Source organism: Bicyclus anynana, chromosome 23, assembly GCF_947172395.1.
Source record: "Bicyclus anynana chromosome 23, ilBicAnyn1.1, whole genome shotgun sequence".
NCBI classification, from domain to species: Eukaryota; Metazoa; Arthropoda; class Insecta; order Lepidoptera; family Nymphalidae; genus Bicyclus; species Bicyclus anynana.
The window spans coordinates 8,229,548-8,249,024 of NC_069105.1; the positions used below are offsets into that span (position 1 = coordinate 8,229,548).

The window sequence follows — 19,477 nt, forward strand, 5'->3', positions numbered from 1 at the left end:
CCAGGGGGTTTAGGTCGGGTGATCGGGGTGGCCATAGGATAGGACCAAGTCGCCCGATCCAACGCCCCGGATACTCGTGGTCTAGGTATTGTCTCACAGGACGAGCGTAGTGAGCTGGGCAACCATCATTTTGATACCACATATTTTGAAGGTCGCTTAGGGGGACGTCTTCTAGTAATTCTTGCAAATCATTTTGTAAAAAGTTCAAATAACTGTCCCCATCTAAGTTTCCTTGTAATTCAAAAGGCCCAATCACTTTTCCATTTAAAATGCCCGTCCATAAGTTGACCTTAAATTGATATTGGGATTTGTCTTCTCTCATCAGGTGCGGATTCTCATTGCTCCAGCTGTGTAGGTTGTGAAGATTTAAATAGCCATCTTTCTTGCAGGTTGTTTCATCCGACCACAGTACTTTATCCAAGAACTGAGGATCTTCCCGATGCTTTTGAAGCATCACTCGGCAAAATGCGATCCGCAGTGGATAGTCCCGTGATAGTAACGTTTGTACACGTCTGTAATGATATGGGTGTAGCCGATGACGTTTTAGTATTCGATGTGCTGAACTTTTTGGGATTCCCGTAGCTGCTTCTATGGCACGCACTGAGGTAGTTGAATCAATGTTTATTTCATTGAGAACTTCTTCATCGCATTCCGATCTAGGTCTTCCAGCGTTTCTTCTAGCTGACGGCAAACGACCCTCCGAAAACGCTTGATGCACATTCATAAATACCCGATAATCTGGATATCTTTGAGCGTTTGGGTACCTTTCTCGATACAATCTGCTAGCAGCGTTAGCATTGCACCGACATTCTCCATAAATGAGATGCATGTTAGCGTATTCCATCGGCGTGTATGGTTGCGGCATGATAACGCTAAACAGTCCAAAATACACCAAAAGTCCAATTCACAAAACACAGGCACAGTCCAAAATAATGCCAGGTCAGTTCAGTTTGCAGATCACTTAAGTCCAGTCCAAAATGCAAAGCCAAAAGTCGTTAGTACGAGAGCCACGTCAATTGAATACGGAAAGTTGCGCAGTAAACAAAGGAGCAGAGCGTACTGACTTGCTGGGAACAGGATTTTCTTTACCTGCATCATTGTCATTCAACAAAGAACATCTGTCTATCCCTCTCTAACGTATACTTATCGCTATCTTTCTCTCTCTCTCTCTCTCTTATTTTTAAATGTTATCGTTCGTTCCATTAAAATTCTAGGAAATTGCAACGTATGACTCACATCATTTTGTGCATAAAGTAAAAGTGATTTCTAGGAGCAAAAACATTTTAGAAATTTAGTTCTTGTTTACAAATGGTACGCATATTTTTTTTTTGCGACTAGTTATCCTAGGGTATTATACTATTTTGAAATCTTGATTAGTTGCGTCAACTTTGAAAATAACTTGCCATAGCGGTGTTCATACTTTTTTTTGCAAGACCATGAGTCAAAGTAGACTGAAAGTAAAAATCTTTAAAAATTTGAGGGAAAAAAAATATTTTGATATTTTTTTGTGTAAAAACTGCGGGCATTGTGGTGTTTTTAAGAGTTGTGGTGAATAGTAGTACTACTTAGGTTCCGATACAAAAAAAATCTTAAGCATATTTAAGAAATTGTAGCTGCGGTAGTTCAAAATATCATACAAGGTGTAAATTTTCAAAGAATTTTAAAATTTATTTTGTAACTAAAAAAAAAATTTAGGTATATTTTTTTTATTATTTTTCCTTAAGTGCTCATGAGCAGGTCAATCTTTTGGCGCCCGCTTATCGTTGAATTTTGGGACACGTTGTATAGTATGTATACAAAATATTTTCGAAACAGACAACAATATCAATTTATTACAACTTATCTTGAAAAAACAATGGATATATCTGCATTAAGAACAAAGAAATTATCCATAGTCTATTTCCTATGGGCCCATAGAAAAGTGGTAAAGTAGGTCATTTTAATTTAGCATACATGAACTGGTTATACTAGCGGACGCACGCGACTGCGTCCGCGGGAAAATCAGTTTTTTCATTAAAAGTAGCATTGTTCAACAACCTCTATCTTCAAGAGAAAGTACAATTAAAATGGGTTTAGCAGTTCCAGAGCCGGAAAATACAGACGGACAGACGAAAACTTTTGGTGGTTTGTGTTTTACAATCTATCTATTAGGCTCGAGCTTTAAAATATAATTCACCTGATGGATTAGTGCAACCACTAAATACATATGTTTAAAGCACGCCACTTATATTTCCGATCAGAAAACTATGTAGAAGAAGAAGAAGAAATACTTTATTGCACACAACAATACAATTATAAATTAAAACATTAAAAAGATAATTTAAACTTAGCATGCAAAGGCGGCCTTATTACTATAAGTAATCTCTACCAGGCAACTCCTGACGAGAGAACTTGCGAAGAAAGAGCGGGAAGGTGCAACAGGTACATTATATGTAATTATATTATATATAAATAATTAAATAAATGTATATACGTAAATGTAGGTACGTTTCACTGTTCTATTTTTATTTTTTGTAAATAATACGTCATACCTTTTTTTTTTAGATATGACCAATATTCCCATTCCTCTCCAACTAGTCGGGAAAGACTGTATTTGGAGGTATGACAACCAACGGGGCGGGGATCGAACCACCACCCCTCGGTGATGAGTCTGACCGCTCTTACCGTTGAGCTATTAAGGCTATTCTATACAATGTGTCATGTCAAATATAGAAAGATAGTATAAAGGGCCGTTAGATTAGTTAACACTAACAATGAAACAGAATTCTCACAAGCGATACGTAAAATATACATACAATAGAAGAAATCGTCGATAGAAGTCCGCCAGTACGACTCTAATGTCTGGCATAAGAATTAGCGATCGAAGTCTCACTAACACCGCGTGATGTGTGGTCTTAGTTATAGCGGCATCTCCGCTTAAAATATAAATAGGTACAGAGATGGTCCAAAATTGTATGGAGCCCAGGATCAATCATTGAACCCTGGCGGAAATAAAATAAAATATATTTTTAACTATTTTTGATTATACAAATCTACGAATTTACTTTAATTCTTTCGAAATAATATTCATTCTCTGCTAAAAAATGCAACACTAATATGGGTAATAATGGCGGATTGATGACGTTTTCAATGCAGTGGTCGATTTGACGTTTGCTGTCGATTGTCATGTCATAGTTGCTTTATGGGCGCCATCTTGATTTATCTCAAAAACTTGGGTTTTAATTTTATTAATTTTTTTCTATTTAGATTTATTCTCTTATTTAGATTTTAATAAAATCCTTTTATTTTTTAAATATTAATGATACGGGGTACAAGAGTGGACCTGAAATGGACCATCTCATTTAAATTTAATTCAAGTAACGTAATCATTTTAATTTAGTATATTATATACCGTATTCGCTGATTGGTTTGTTTGTCCAGTGGTTAAACAAGTCAAGTCAAAATTCCTTTATTTCAATTAGGCTTGGTTGACAAGCACTTTGGTAAAGTCAGGTTATATTATTAGCACAGAAAAATTAGATAATGGTGATAATAATTGGTCCAAAACTTAAAATTATAATTACGAGAGTTCCAAATGCGTAAGTATCAAATATCACGGGTATCAATGGTAATCAGTGTAACTAACCTAACCTTTTCACAATTTTCAAAAATCTTTCTATGAAAAATACTTTACGCCCTCAGGATAAAAAAACACCAGAAGTTATTACGGTGCATAGGAATGAAGACGTTGAAATTACTCTTTTTTGGTGCAATTTCACGAACAAGCGATTAGTCACTCTGTGTATGCTTTATAATGACGGCTGAACGTGGTTTCTGGTGTTTTCTGTATTCTAATCTGAATTTTCTGTAATGATTAATTTACACACTTAGATTATTCTTATTAATTGGTCTCGCTCTGACGTAGCAGTGTTTATGTTTACACGCTAACAGTGAGGCCACGCCCGCGTCGTTGCTTTTTGATATTCAGGGTTTGTCTACGCATGGCTACGCGACATGGCTGGCGCATGACTCTGATGGCGGTTATAGGGTTATTACATATTTCCCACTTTAGGTATTTTCACTTTCATTTTAACTTTACAACTAGAATTTATTTACTTTAAAAAGTAATAGAATTTTATCAGTATTTTTGACCGCAATGTCAAACGTTTCTGTTCTTTAATTTTCCGTTCTTTCCAAGTAACGGAAAAACCGCGACACCTAATCCAGTCAGACAAATCCAATCTAATGATATCTCATACCTACTTTCAAATACATTATCTATACTAATATTATAAAGCTGAAGAGTTTGTATGTTTGTTTCATTGAACGCGCTATTCTCAGGAACTACTGGTCCGATTTGAAAAATTCTTTCAGTGTTAGATAGCCCATCGAGGAAGGCTATATACTATCCCTGTATTCTTACGGGAACGGGAACAACACGGGTGAAACCGCGCAGCGTCAGCTATTTAGGATTGCCGGCGTATACGAGTTCCTTACGAATTAACTCAGGCTCCACACTCCATCTCTTTCGTTGCGACGGGACGCAAGATTGCTCTCTCTTGCGTCGTCGTATTTACAGTTCGGCCGCTATTGGTCTATGTCTTTTTCTCTTCAAGTAATATGTCGTGGGGGCGGATCGCAGTCCTATAATAATAATAATAATATAAATGAGAAAAAGTTAATAATAAAGCCTTTATTCGCTGACCTTTTACATTTTGACTTATAATTAGTACAAATTTTTAAATTCAACTAAAAATAAAATAAAATATAATTTTAGCAACCACTTTGTAGGTCAGGTTGTCCTGCGACATAGGCCTCCCCCGCTTTTTTCCACTCGTCTCTGTCTCGAGCTAACCTCCTCCTCCTTTTGGTAAATCATCCTCCCATCTTTTGATTTGACGTCCTTGGCGTCTTTTTCCGTTTCGAGGATCGCAGTCCTATTGAAATTCAAATCTGGCTTGAATCTCAGGTCTAATAGGTTACTCGTACATTTGCTCTAGCCCCACACTCCCCGGTGACGCTGCCGTTGCTATGGTAGCATTAAAGGTAGCACAATATATTCATAATCAGTAATTAAAAAAACAAGCATAAACAAATACAGTAACACATACGCTCAACATAACCCACCATGAGCAGTCGAATAAACTAGAGATGGCATGAATAAAAAATTATCAATAACTAGCGGACGCCCGCGACTTCGTCCGCGTGAAACTCGATGTAAACTTTCAACTACCCCTACCCTGCCCTACCCCTACCCTACCCCCTGTCCTACCATGTCCTACCCTACCCCCTGTCCTACCAAACATTTGTATGTGACAAAGATAAGGGCTAGTTTTATGGTTTTTCCGGCAATTATTCGATATTTTCTCGAAGTAAAAACCATCCTAGAACTTCAATTTTATAGATAAGCGATTCATTTTTATATTATAGACAATTACCAATAAAATTTAAGTGTGTGATTTCAGAACAATTGTATTTTTTAAGTAGGTTCCTATTTACACTATAGTAGCACAATCAAACTTAACAAAAAAAATATCTGTTTGTTAGTCAGGTCTAATCTTTGGAACGGCTGGACCGATTTGACTGGGATTTTCGGTTAGGAGTGATTAAATATTTATTGACTTTAGAATATAATACTGTGGTACAGGTTTCCCATGCGGACGAAGACGAATTGCATCCTCTAGTTAGGCCCGTTTGCTCGGAAAAGTTCATGGTTCCCGCGGGATTTCTACAAAACACAATTCCATGCTTTATCTGCATTTTAAGAAATTAAAATATCACGTGTCTCAAACGGTGAAGGAAAATCTTGAGGAAACCTGCATACCTCATTCTGAAAGGAGACTCGTGTTCTACAGTGAGCCTAAAATGGGTTGCTAAAGATATGACTAGGTACTAGGATATCTGGGATTTGCGGATACTATTTTGTGAAGTAAAAAGTTTCCTACGCCTAGATATTTAAACATTTGGTGTTTTCATTGAAAATCAAATCAATAAAAACAAATACAAACAAAGGGTACACCAGTTATAATAACTTGACATGTCTATAGTTTCCTAACTCCGCCTGTCGGTCAGTAATGCAGCATTTCCATAATACCAATAGTGTTGCACCCTTCCCCCCTCTATGCCCCGATGCCCCCCTGCTCGGACATTTCCGGCGCAGGCCGCGCGTGACGGGAGCCAGTCACGCAGACCTGTGGCCCAAGGCATAGGATGTAGCGATTTAAAATACTTAATATACTTAAACAATACACATCACTATCTAGCCCCAAAGTAAGCATACAGAGTAGCTTGTGTTATGGGTGCTAAGATAGTTGATATTATAATATTCATATTTATATACTACATATAAATACTTATATAATGTATAAATACACACAGACACTGGAAAACACCCATGCTCATCACACAAATATTTTCCAGTTGTGGGAATCGAACCCACGGCCGTGGATGCAGAAAGCAGGGTCACTACCCACTGCGCCACGCGGCCGTCAATTTGTGTTGATGGTTTTTTTTATTCTTTACAAGTTAGTTGACTCTAATCTCAAATATAGTAAGTGATGATGCAATCTAAGTTGGAAGCGGGCTGACTTGTTAGGAGGAGAATGAAAATCCAAACCCCTTTCGGTTTCTACACATCATACCGGAACGCTAAACCGCTTGGCGGTACGTCTTTGTCGGTAGGGTGGTAACTAACCATGAACGCCAGACCTGGACAAATTAAGAAAAACTCAATCGAATCCAAGACCTCCATCTAGTAAATCCACCGCGCATACCACTGCGCCACGGAGGCGTCAACAAGTACAAGCCGTAGTACGAGTACAATATCCGTAGAACCGCAAGTCATTAGATGTAGCGATTTATTGACAACCTTACCTTATCTTAATTTATCAGCCGATAGACGTCCACTGCTGGACATAGACCTCTTGCATGGACCTCCAAGCACAACGGTCTCGAGCCGCCAGCATCCAGCGGCTCCCAACCCGCTTGATATCCTCGGTCCACCTAGTGGGGGGTCAACCAACACTGCGCTTTCCGGTGCGGGGTCGCCATTCCAGCACCTTAGGACCCCAACGTAAGCTTCGCAACTCGCTGCGCCATGCCAGTGACTTTGTGTGTCAACATTAGGATGATTTTTAAAAAACAACAACTTACAACTGAAATGTCGGCTCTTCTCAGAAGATTATGTCTTGATGAACTCTGAGAGTCACTAGAAATATAGAGGTTCAAATAGATAGGTAGAAATACATAGAAACGTTCAAACTGAACGTTTCTATGTTCAAAAATGCTTGTAAGCTAAGGCTTCCTAATTGATACGGACAATGCGCTTTGGAACCTTCGTATAATTAATTTTAAGTTTTCGGCTTTACTTACCACCATTAAATCATGATATAACTTTATAGTAGTGTGTAGTGTAAGGACACTGAATATATTTATTATTATTCACTTTATAGATTCGCAATACACACACAACGTACACACACTTGTAATTATTAGACTGACATAACTTGATGTTTCAAAAGTGCTTGTAAAGTAAGCCTTATTAAACGAATCTTCAATTTTCTTTGTAAAATAGTTACAATCATTGCAACTTATCAACATTAATTGCGACTAAGTAATTAATAAGCGACAATGTTTTGTAATATGAGCTCAAGTCGTGAAATTTTCAACGCGAAAGAAAGAAAAATTTCGTGGAAGTATTTATACGCCTAATGGTAACTAACCCGACTTTTTTTTACAAATACTTGTACTTTATATAATAGACCAGCGAATGCCCGTAACTTCGCAGTGTTTTTCAGAGGGCTTAGTGGTAGTTTGATACTATGACGATCGCGTTAACGTAAACGCGAATTTCTAAGGAATTGAAACAGCGGTATCTAGTGGCACTGCTGCACAACTGTTTCAATTCCATTTGCGCGATAGTAACAGTATGAAAATATTGAAAACTCCCTCTAGGGCCTAGAGGGAGTTTTCAATATTTTCATTTCTCGACATCAAGTCGACAGACTTGAAAGTTGGCCGCGTTTCGTACGTAGTACGTATTTATCCGTACCCATCCTATCTGAAAAATACTTTACTATACGTGGAAAAGGATTTTCTAATACATACTAGTCTGTCCAGCAGCAAGTGGCAAGTCGATTCTCTTTCTACGATCGCTAACGCTTTGAAAATTTGAAAAATGTATGGGAATGACAGATCGTGATCACGTGACCTGTCGATAGCAAATGTCATTCCTATACATCTTTTTAGTTTTCGAAGCGTTAGCGATCGTAGAAAGAGAATCGACGTGCCACTTGCCTAGGGGGGCTGTCCTGTCCCCATTTTCGTCTTGTGCCGTCATAATCAGACACTCACCCCTAAGTAAAAATCCCTATAACAATTTTTTGAAGGTTGAGATTTTGTATTTTTAATCGGAGGGGGATTATTATTTTTATACAACATTTAGTGACAGAGTATATAAATGACCACCTAAAAGCTGAGTATGATAATTTCATCCAGTTAGGTAAATACCTAACTGGTATCCTAAACTGATTGCGACATCTTTGAACACCCATACTATCATCACCAGTGGCGTAGCTAGGTAACTAAGGGTCCTAGGGCAAATAGAAAAATGGGGCCCCACACTACCTGAACTACTTAGGTTTTATCAAGTAAAAATATTAAATATACACAAATAGATAAAAATGCTCAGCTACTTTATCATCAGCTCTTTCTCTCTCTCTTTCTACAAGTTCAGTTCGATTGCGATTTTCTGGTAAGGATTCAAGGCCCCCCTGAGCTTGAGGACCTAGCCCCTGGGTAGCTACACCATTGACCATCACCCATCCAAACCAATTAAATTTATCAAAAACCACCAAAAAGTACAAAAGACTTCAAAAAGTAGTAGAAAATGTTCGTGTGATAAGTCACAGTCGGGTTTCTTAACATAAATAATTACGTTAGTGGTCATTTTTGAATCCATTATCATAACTTTATGGTATAAAAACGAACTCCTCTGAGGTCGTAAATGAAAATTGAATGAAAATCAAAAAAACTTGCCGCTATTAGGTGTAAGCAAAGTACGTAATCTGGGTTATATTGAAGCACATCCTGTGCGTGCTACCAAAGCAGCGCCAGTTTACTGTTCATGATCATACGCTAAACAAATGTGCCGCTTTCCTAATAGAACCTAACCTCCGTGGCGCCGTGGTATGCGTGGTCCTGTCTTTGATCCCCAGCTGGGCTGATTGAGGTGTTCTCAATTGGTTCAGGTCTGGCTGGGGCGGCTTTGGTCGTGGATTTTCATCCTCCTCCTAACAATTAACAAGTTAGCCCACTTCCATCTTAGATTGCATCATCATTACCATTAGGTGAGATTGTAGTCAAGGGGTAATTTGTCATTGTATAAACTGTAAAAAATAGTATATTTACTATATTAATTGCGTTGTATAACTTTATCGGATACGTTTAACAGCAAATTCTTACCATTTTAGCTGTCATACTGACAGTTTTCCTCGGGTTTTGACATTTATTTGACGTTTATTTCATTAAATGGGGCTGTCAAACGGATCGGACCAAGCAGTGGCGGATTTACTAATTTGCCGCCAGTAGGCTTTAACTAGGTAGGTAGTATATGTACAGTAGTATACAAACAGAAGGTTTAGTAATAATTTTTCATTTAAATACAGGTGCTTGTGTCCAGTAACAATGCAGACGTTAGTGTTCCAAAATATAAAGATTTGTATTCTCTATGCATATCATGTTTTTCTTTATTTCCATAAGACGAAAATTTTTGACACATATTTGCCGCCACTAAAATCTGCTGCCATAAGCTCCAGCCTACTTAACCTGCTGGTAAATCTATCACTGCGGTCAAATTACACAATTTACCTGAATACTAACACGTTTATGAAGTTGCACCCTATTTTGTCACGCGGGTTGTAAAGGTTGTAGCGCGGGGGTGTAATCCGGCTCGCTTAGATTATAGCGCGATTGTGAGATTGACCCTTCGCGTGAGCGCTACTGCATTGGCTGTGTAAGGGTTTGTTATAACGACTGGTTATTACTGGGGAATAGACTTTTGCCCAGTAATAATAACTATTCTGAATAGGTACGTAATAAACATAATAACTGTTGTGAAAAGAGTTTTTACTATACGGAACAAGATGTACAGAATAACCTCGTTTTGACAGTATATATGCATTGCAGTATATTCCTTGCAAGGGTTTTCAGTAGGTACCGGATGACATTTGTTACACAGTATATCAATTTCGTATGTCATCAACTCATATTCGGCTCACGGCTGAGCTCGAGTCTCCTCTCAGAATGAGAGGGGTTAGGCCAATAGTCCACCACGCTGGTCCAATGCGGATTGGCAGACTTCACACACGCAGAGAGTTAAGATAATTCTCTGATATGCAGGTTTCCTCACGATGTTTTCCTTCACCGATTGAGACACGTGATATTTAATTTCTTAAAATGCACACAACTGAAAAGTTGGTGGTGCATGCCCCGAACCGGATTCGAACCCACACCCTCCGGAATCGGAGGCAGAGGACATATCCACTGGGCTATCACGGCTCTTCAATTTCGTATATGTTGACTTAAATACGTCAAAATTGGTGAATTAGCCTGCTGATATGAACTACGAAGTATGATATGCTACTAGTTATTGTTGTGGTAATTAAAATGAAATCAAATCTAAAAATCATTTATCTCAATTAGGCTCAATTTACAAGCACTTTCGAAACGTCAGGCAATAATATTATTAGATAATAGTGATATTAATTAGTCGAAAACTTGAAAATAAAGTTACGAGGGTAACCAAACGTGCTTTGGTCCGAGAACAGCCCACAACAAACTCAGTCAGGATTTTTCATTTTTAGTTTATCACCATTTAACAATAGGTTAAAGTAGTAGTAGTTCCAAGCTCTTTGGAGTTTACTACTTAAGAATCGATTTTACATATATAGCTTACGGTATGAAAAAAATATGGGCAGTGAAATTCGATGAACAAATGACAGCGTTACGTTTGTTGTGCGTAACCTATTCTGCGCACCTTTCACCGTGCGTTGGCGTTCGCGCACGCCGTGGGCTGCTGCTCCTCGGTTGCGCACATTTCACTTTTCAGGCGTAAGTATTGTTACGTACATAGTGTACGACTTTTCTATCGGCTTGCGTTTAATAAAAACGGCATGCAAAACATGCGGCAGTTTATTATAAAATCGTATGCAATTACCGTTAAAAGAATTCTTTTTTTTTGTAATCTAGTGTGGTTTAAGTTGTGTAAAGTATGAGGATTTCGAAATCAAACGATGTTTTAAATTGATTTATTATTTTTATTTTCACTTTTTATTAATATCAACCTCCTATCATCGTGTTGGCATCTTTACAAAATATAATTATCCCTTTCTTTAATGGAAGAATTAAAACATTAAATTAATTTGGCAAATCCATGTTCACCTGTTTAACAATTACAAAAAAAAGACTATTTAAAAACTTCACATAAATGTTTATATAAAATATACATTTTTTTTACAAATAATGCAACAATATTAACTATTAACTACAGAACTATTGCTTTGTTACATAATTAATAAAAAAAAATACTTATCAATTAATGAAATTGTAAATGTAATCAGAATGCAGATTTAATCTCGTAATTACCTATGTACAAGAGAATAATTTACATTAATATTTTTTTTACAATTAAAACCGTATATACAGTGCGGCTTCCGAAATAATGCGTTTCTGACATTGTCAGATGGTTATAAAAAAATAAACAGTTGGCATAACTTTGTAACAACGTATCATGGTTTTAAAAAACATAATTATCCTATTTAATTAAGATTCAATTTAGCGCACAACATTTATTCTGAGTTTAAATAATGATATAGTTTTTTTTATTAAATAATTATTTTTTATTAGTATGGTAAATAAAAAAATAAATATATTTTTACATTAAATAAACGTCATTTCAAAGTTACATTGTTCACAATGTACAATAATAAGATCTGTCAGAAAAGCATTCTTTCAGCGGCCATACTTTTTACAATTACAATTACAATTCACATAATATCCTTACGTACGAGGTCCTATTATTGAGATGTACACTATCAGTACAATTCAGATCATAGTTACACAATTTTACAATATTATGGAATTACAGTGAATAAATATTGCGTCACAGACTAAAGGAAATAGATAGAACATTTACAAACCCATTGTTTTAAACGCTCGACTTAGCAAATTAAGCAGACAATATTTATTATCATCATCAGACTATTTTAATGGCCCACTACAGGGAACAGGCTGCCTTTCTCCTATAGGAGAGAGTTTTAGAGCTTGAAAACACCACGCTGCTCCAATTTTTCAAATTTAAAAAAATATTAGTAAAACGAGAATGACAACATTTCATAGCCGACTACGGACTCATCACCAGTACATCATACATCCGTAGGCGAAGTTTAACCATTATAACTTTTGATTTCAGCATCGTTCCTTCTACCCTTTTCCTTTAGTCTTTGCACAAGAAATTTTCCAATTAGATCAAACATCAAACAGTTGGTCAACCATACTGGCTCTGTCACACTTTACTAGTGTGATAGAGATATCAAATTATCCAAAACTTGGATAAAATTTTATCAAGATTGATTCACTAGGAATGAATATATTTGGCAGATATGAGCCACAGTTTTCAATTCTAAAGCGAAGGTATTTAATAGAAAAAATTATGTCACATAATATAATAAATTTTATCGTATTTTTTGTCATTATATAAAATTAATAAACTGTTATTAAACATATTTAAAAAAAGTATTGCGGAAAATATATAAAGTTTATATAGGGTGAATTTTTGAGATACAACTGTTCTCTAGAAGTCTAATTAAAAATGTAGATTTTTGAAAAAAGTTTGTATTTAAATTCTTTCATCGTTAAAAAGTATTTAACAAAATTACTTTGATAATTGAAAAAGTCTTATTTTAATGGTAATAATGTCATCCTATATCCGCCTCGAAAAATCACCCTATACATACCCTAAGCGATTATCGCAAACTGTCAAAATTTTAGATAATATATCTAAATTATTTTTATCTAACACCTATACAAAACAATATATTTTTGTGTAAGCATTGTGATAGTCTCCAGGGGTGCCAAATAAAAATAATTCATATATACAGTTACTATTTAAAAAACATTTGGAAATATTAGAGAAAACTATAATATATCCCATACAATGTGACCCACAATACTAAAACTCGACTCTGTGCCCATATATACAAAGCTCATTTTTGGCCTATCAAACTTATTCGGTGGATACCAACTTTTATACATACCGAACTAGACCGGTGGGTCTTACGTATCTATTTACAATCCACTATTATATATAAAAAAAAAACAAAAGTTTGGCATTTTTTTGTGACTTTCATACACTATTTTGTACACCCGATGTTCCATTTGCCTTTATGGCACATTTTAAGGCCGGTATTAAGGCATCGTTTTTTTAAGGCACGACATTTTGTACAATAATAATAATTAAAGAGATTATTTGCGGTGATTATGAAAATGGAAAATTCCGAAATAGTATATTTTGTTCACGTCTACTTGCAAAGACTAATCTAAAATTAGACGAATAAAACAGTAATATATATATCGGTTTTATATGCATTTCCAAAATATCCCCATTTTCTTAAACACCACAAATTACCTTACAGTGTATCCAGGCATGAGCTACATCGATAATACAATAAACATATTTTTCAACAAATGCACCCACATAGAGGATTTATTCCCCTTTTTTTTTAAAAAAACCCATTTTAAAATTTTTATTTTAATTTTGACAATATTTATAGATTTAGAGAAATCTCTAGAACATACTAAAGCTCGCTAGAACAACAAGTTAAAGTCCTTAAATTACTGCTGGCTCGAGACTGGACACACTGTATTCATATGTATTATGTATATATAAAAAGTATATAACATGTCGATATTGTCAAATTTCAGCTACTGATTTTCATATGGCACCACGTTTGCACGTACGTACATATTTTGAATATTATATGTAGTTTATATAATATATTGTGTTATATGCAAATATATAATATTTTTTTGTATAATAATTTCAGTCTTCCTCCAGAAATCTCAAAGGCAATGGTGATCACAGTGAATAAGTGCATTCTTTTTTTATTGTAGTTATGGTGCCGTTCTTTTTTATAATCCATATATTTATATTAAACTAGGCCATTATATATTTTAAAAAACATATATAAATGCAATATTCTATTGGTTTATCAATAGAGTTAATATTTAAATTCTGATCAACATAAATATCAATAACCAAATATGATGTTAAACGAAAAATATATTATATAATGTAAAATTGTTTTTATTATGTACATATACATATATTTAATGCTAAAAATTACTTTAAATTAGATAATTAAAAAATATTATTCATCCTTCTTTTCGATTTTATTTTTAATTAGTCATTTAAAATATATCGTGGCCTAGGTTATGATTTAGAATAAATTATTTTATAAATAATTCATACTAGACAATTTTGTTTAAGAATAAAACCTCACTTATATGTAAGCCGGGGATATGTTCCTATGATATTGCTGACTCTACATTTAATCTTAAACAGATACCAAACATTTGGTTAAAAGACTTTAATGTTTTGACTCGGCTGTGATATTTCGAATAATTAAATTTTTCCGTGTCTGTACAATATTTTGGCAAAGAAAGCATGTATTGCCAATGTATTGCAAAATAACATCATTCTATAAGTTTGAAAAATATATTACTGAGCTCAAAAGCCATAAGCTATACCTATTATCAAAATGTAAGGATTCTGTAAGTGTTGCAATTTTTTTTTTAATTATTTTTATACTTTTAAGCAATTTGTATTTTGAGTTTGTTTACCATATTAACTTTAAAAAACATTAATTTCTATAATATTTACAGTAAAGTAGAACTTTGGTACACATATCAATTTCTATGACGCCTTCCTTCGAATTCCGCAGAGGTGCGGGATAAATAGACGAAATCCTGAATATTGGCAAGATTTAAATAAAAAAAATAAAAAATCTAAAAATGTTTTTTTGCAAATTTCACCTATATATTTTATTTGTAATTTTAGAAATAATTTCTAAGTAATTCTAACACGATCACAGCCGAGTCAAAAACAACCAAAATCCCTTAAACCTGAACACCCAGAACTCTGTCCACCACAAAATCATACCTCACATCGTCAGTCTTCTCTGCATCTTCTTCTTCTTTCTTCACGGGCAAGTTCTCATAGCACGGTTCCGGGATACATGGGTTTTTGCATTCTATCAACGTCGGTTCCTGGCTACTTGTTCCAGGGTTACGGAGCTCGTACGAGGTTTTGGAGGAACGGCCGTCTGGAGTGCGTCTCTCTTCCAACTCTTCCCAATCGTCTTCAGACAGGTCTCCTTCTTCATCGGGTAGTGACATTGTGGATTTTTGGCGGGTGAAGAATGCCATCTTTTCTCTGTTGGTAGATAGAGAATAACAAAATTAAATATCGTTTACTTTAATAATAGAGGTATAGCGTCAGCCTTAGCATTTTCTATGTTCTGTGTGCTTTTACCAAAAAGAAATGGGTTAACCTCAATATGAAATGGACAAAGCTATAAAAAATAAATAAAGCTAATATTTTGCCGCCTTTTTGTCGTTGTGTAGGTACATTTTAGCACTCTACACTCACTGACAAAACTTATAAAAAGTTGCATGAGACAAAATTTGTAGAGAATTTTATACTTTACAACTCAAATGCTGCGAAAACCATTTGAACTACAGAAAAGGAGATATTGTATTTCGAAAAAGGAACTATTTTGTGACCTTTGACCTTGTTTTTTTATTAAATGTCACTTTTACGACAACGTATAAATGCTACAATAAAACCTCTTAAAGTTACTGTGCTGATAAGCTTTCTAAATTCAATATAAATTCGTCACGCCCGCGTAAATTAAATCTGATCCTAAGCTAAAAGCTTAGCTTCAAATAATTTCGACATTTCTAAATAACTATCATCATATTTTAAATAATTTATACATGCTTGGTACACGCACCTAACTGAGCTGGAACCTTTTTTAAGGTTGTGCCAAATATGCTTAGACTACTTTTGGTTTTTGACTTGCTCATGAGGTCAGGGTATCAGGCATTACAATAGTGTTATGGTGTTAAATGTGGCAAAATTTTTGAAATAAATGTTTTTTCTGTCTTCTTCTTTAAGAACGTGATAACCTAAGCCTTCCTCATGAATTACTCCATCTATTGGTGAAAACTGAGGTAAAATTACAGACAGATGCGTCAGAGGACTTTGTTTTCTAAAATCTTGGTAACAAAAAAATTCAGCCGCCTTCAAAATACGCCTCAAATTGAGAACCACCTCCTTTTTTGAAGTTGGTTAAAAATCATGTACTGAAATGGACACTCACTTGAAGGTGACCAGGTCCGGTTTCCTGCCCCCCTGCCTGGACTTCCTGAGGCGGTAGATCTCGCGGCACGTGCGGTGGAACAGCCTGGAGACGCGGTCCCCGGACTCGGCCGGCGCTGAGATGAGTCTCCTGAGGGTCTCGTCTTCTGCCACCCACGCTGCTACGGCGGGGTCGCCTCGGGCGCAGGCCTCTTCTAATCTGGGGGTAGAATTATCATTATTTAATATAGCAATAAGAACCGTGATAGCCCAGGGAATATAAGCTGTTCGAATCCGGTCCAGGGCATGTACCTCCAACTTTTCAGTTGTGTGCATTTAATAAATTAAATATCACATGTCTCAAACGGTGAAGGATAAACATCGTGAGGAAACCTGCATACCAGAGAATTTTCTCAATTCTCTGCGTGTGTGAAGTCTGCCAATTGGGCCAGCGTGGTGGCTGCGCCTAACCCCTCTCATTCTGAGAGGAGACTCGAGTTCAGCAGTGAGTTGATAATGATGAATATGATGATATACATGATGATATACATACATAAATAAAATTGAAGTATCTGTTTGTGATTTCGAGATAACTATGTTTTCACAGTTGCTTATAGTAACGTAAGACGCTTTAGACAGGATTAACATAAACGATTTTTTTTTAAATTTCCGTCAGTCTGTTTTTCTGTTTGTCCGGGTAATTATTGGAACGGGTCACTGAGCACCATTTTTTTTCCCGGTTTTGTAGTACTATAACAGTAATCAAAATGTATAAAGCCCATGCCACAATTAGTCATACAGAACATAATTTTGTTTAAAAATATTACTATTTTTTTGGTGTGAAGTCCGAATATGGATTATTAGTGATGATGAATCTATTTACCTCTTTTTGAGCTGCGTGAGGTGGGAGATCTCCTGCCTCAGGTCGGCCAGTCGCGTGTGTTGTGCGCGCAGGTCGAGCGACAGGTCGAGCGACGTGCGCGCCGACTTGGAGCGAGTGGTGGTAGCTCGTCGTGCCGCGCCTCCTCTGCTGCGACCCCACCTGAGGTAACAGAGGTTAGGTTAGACAAAAGCTCCTTAACGGCCTTAAGTTTAATGGCCTCGGTGGCGCAGTGGTATGCGCGGTGGATTTTACAAGAAGTCCCGGGTTTGATCCCCGGCTGGCCCGATTGAGGTTTTCTTAATTAGTCCAGGTCTGGCTGGTCGGAGGCTTTGGCCGTGACTAGTTACCACCCTACCGGCAAAGACGTACCGCCAAGCGATTTAGCGTTCACGATGCCGTGTAGAAACCGAAAGGGGTGTGGATTTTCATCCTCCTCCTAACAAGTTAACCCGCTTCCATCTTAGACTGCATCATCACTTACCATCAGGTGATATTGTAGTCAAGGGCTAACTTGTAAAGAATAAAAAAATAAAAAAAAAATAAAGCTGACAAGCGTTTACGAGCACGAAGAAGAAAATGTTTTCAATAATTTAAAAAAAAAAAATACAAAAAAATGTTTACTTTGTTTTTATTTTAATTCTTTACAAGTTAGCCCTTGACTTCAATCTCACCTGAGATGGAAGCGGGCTAACTTGTTAGGAGTAGGAAAATCCACACCCTTTAAATCTTATATGTATTTTATCACTGCGTCCTGGAATTCATTATAAAAGATACTGGGCTTATCTTAATTAAAAAAAAAAACAGAAGAAATTCGCACCCCGGAGTTTAGGAGTTGGTGTGACATCCCCATGCCCGGTTATTATCATTAACATCTCTTGGCTAAAAAAGGCATCAAATACAGTAACAATGATGACTCCAGCAGCTTTGGTGGGATTCCTGAGAGTATAAGAAATACAACTGAATGTGCAATTTCGAAAAAAGCACAAGATATTCTCACAAATACAAAATATCTAATAACGTATACAAATTAATTTTAAAATAAATAATTTTAGTAATTTTCGAAGGCTAATAAACACCAAACTGTAACGCAATAGTTATTTTAAGAAATTATACACTAGTTTGGAAAATAATTACTTTTTTCTAAAATTCTCATGTGCCCTTTTCGAAATCTTAACACAATTACCCCTTAACGAGAATTGCTTGGTCAGTTTGGACCTAAGACTAACATAAAATCGTTCAATTTCAAAACGCAGTTTTGCGCATTTATCTAATTTTAAACAGCAAGGTGAGACGGATGGACAACTTGTAACTGTGGAAAACAAACTGATGTTTATCTTCGCAAGATATTTTGTGAGGTTAGGCCTACACAAATGGTCTAAATGCTTGTTCCGTAAGAGAACCTCATGAACAGAAAAAAAACCAACCTCAAAGACCTCCTCTCTCGCACGCTCCTGTCGAAGGGGATGCCCACTGGGGGAGGTTGCAGGGTGACCCTGCGAGCATACTGCGCCATTGATGAGTCGGACTCCGAACGATTTAGTCTGAAACACAAACACATAGCCGTTAAAACTTGCACGTTAAAACTTGCACATCATAAACAGCATGGTGGGTCTAAGCTCCAGATACCCTCACCTAAAAGGAGAAAGGCCTAGCACTGTGGTGATTAAATTAGGCTGATAATTATGATGATGACATTAGTTAAAATTAGAAATTATAGCTTGGCAAATTCAATCGTAACACTCCCGATTGTCTGCGCGGGCGGGCGGGAGGTGGTAGGGGGGTTTAAGCGATGACCCGCGCAGTCCTTCCCCCCGTCGCTCGCATATCAGGAGTGTCATAAACGTAAGGCCTCCTTTTTGCATAATCAAAAATAATTATATTTTTGATTATGCTTTCTTGAAAACTTGTAATACAATTATGTAGTGCCAAAATAAATAATCATTAAATACCCAAAATAAAGTCCAAATCTGGTCTGCATACGATACGAATAAAAACAATTTTAACTTTAAAAATAAATAAAAATACAATTTACCTGCAAATGTATTGCCCCTTCCCGATGCTCTGAGGTTGCGGTGAGAATGTCTGAGATCGTTTTATAGTCGCCAGCGACTCTTCGGGGTTTGAGCTAACTTGTTGACTTTTCCTATAACAAATACCACTTCCATTAGCATTAATAATAGTAATAACAATATTTATAA

General features: G+C 36.2%; 1 protein-coding gene across 2 annotated transcripts in view; it reads right to left on the reverse strand.

Annotated features, from left to right (window-relative positions):
- Positions 1–11,273: 11,273 nt before the first annotated feature.
- Positions 11,274–19,477, reverse strand: part of LOC112054571 (protein kibra) — a 118,510-nt gene continuing 110,306 nt past the window's right edge. For both annotated transcript variants that reach the window (XM_024094406.2, XM_024094408.2), the window contains 5 exons: positions 19,312–19,422; positions 18,704–18,820; positions 17,280–17,438; positions 16,419–16,616; positions 11,274–15,469 (listed from right to left, as the gene is read on the reverse strand). In XM_024094406.2, the coding sequence (XP_023950174.2) occupies positions 15,154–15,469; positions 16,419–16,616; positions 17,280–17,438; positions 18,704–18,820; positions 19,312–19,422 (901 nt within the window). In that variant the 3' untranslated portion in view covers positions 11,274–15,153. The remainder of the gene's footprint in view (positions 15,470–16,418; positions 16,617–17,279; positions 17,439–18,703; positions 18,821–19,311; positions 19,423–19,477) is intronic.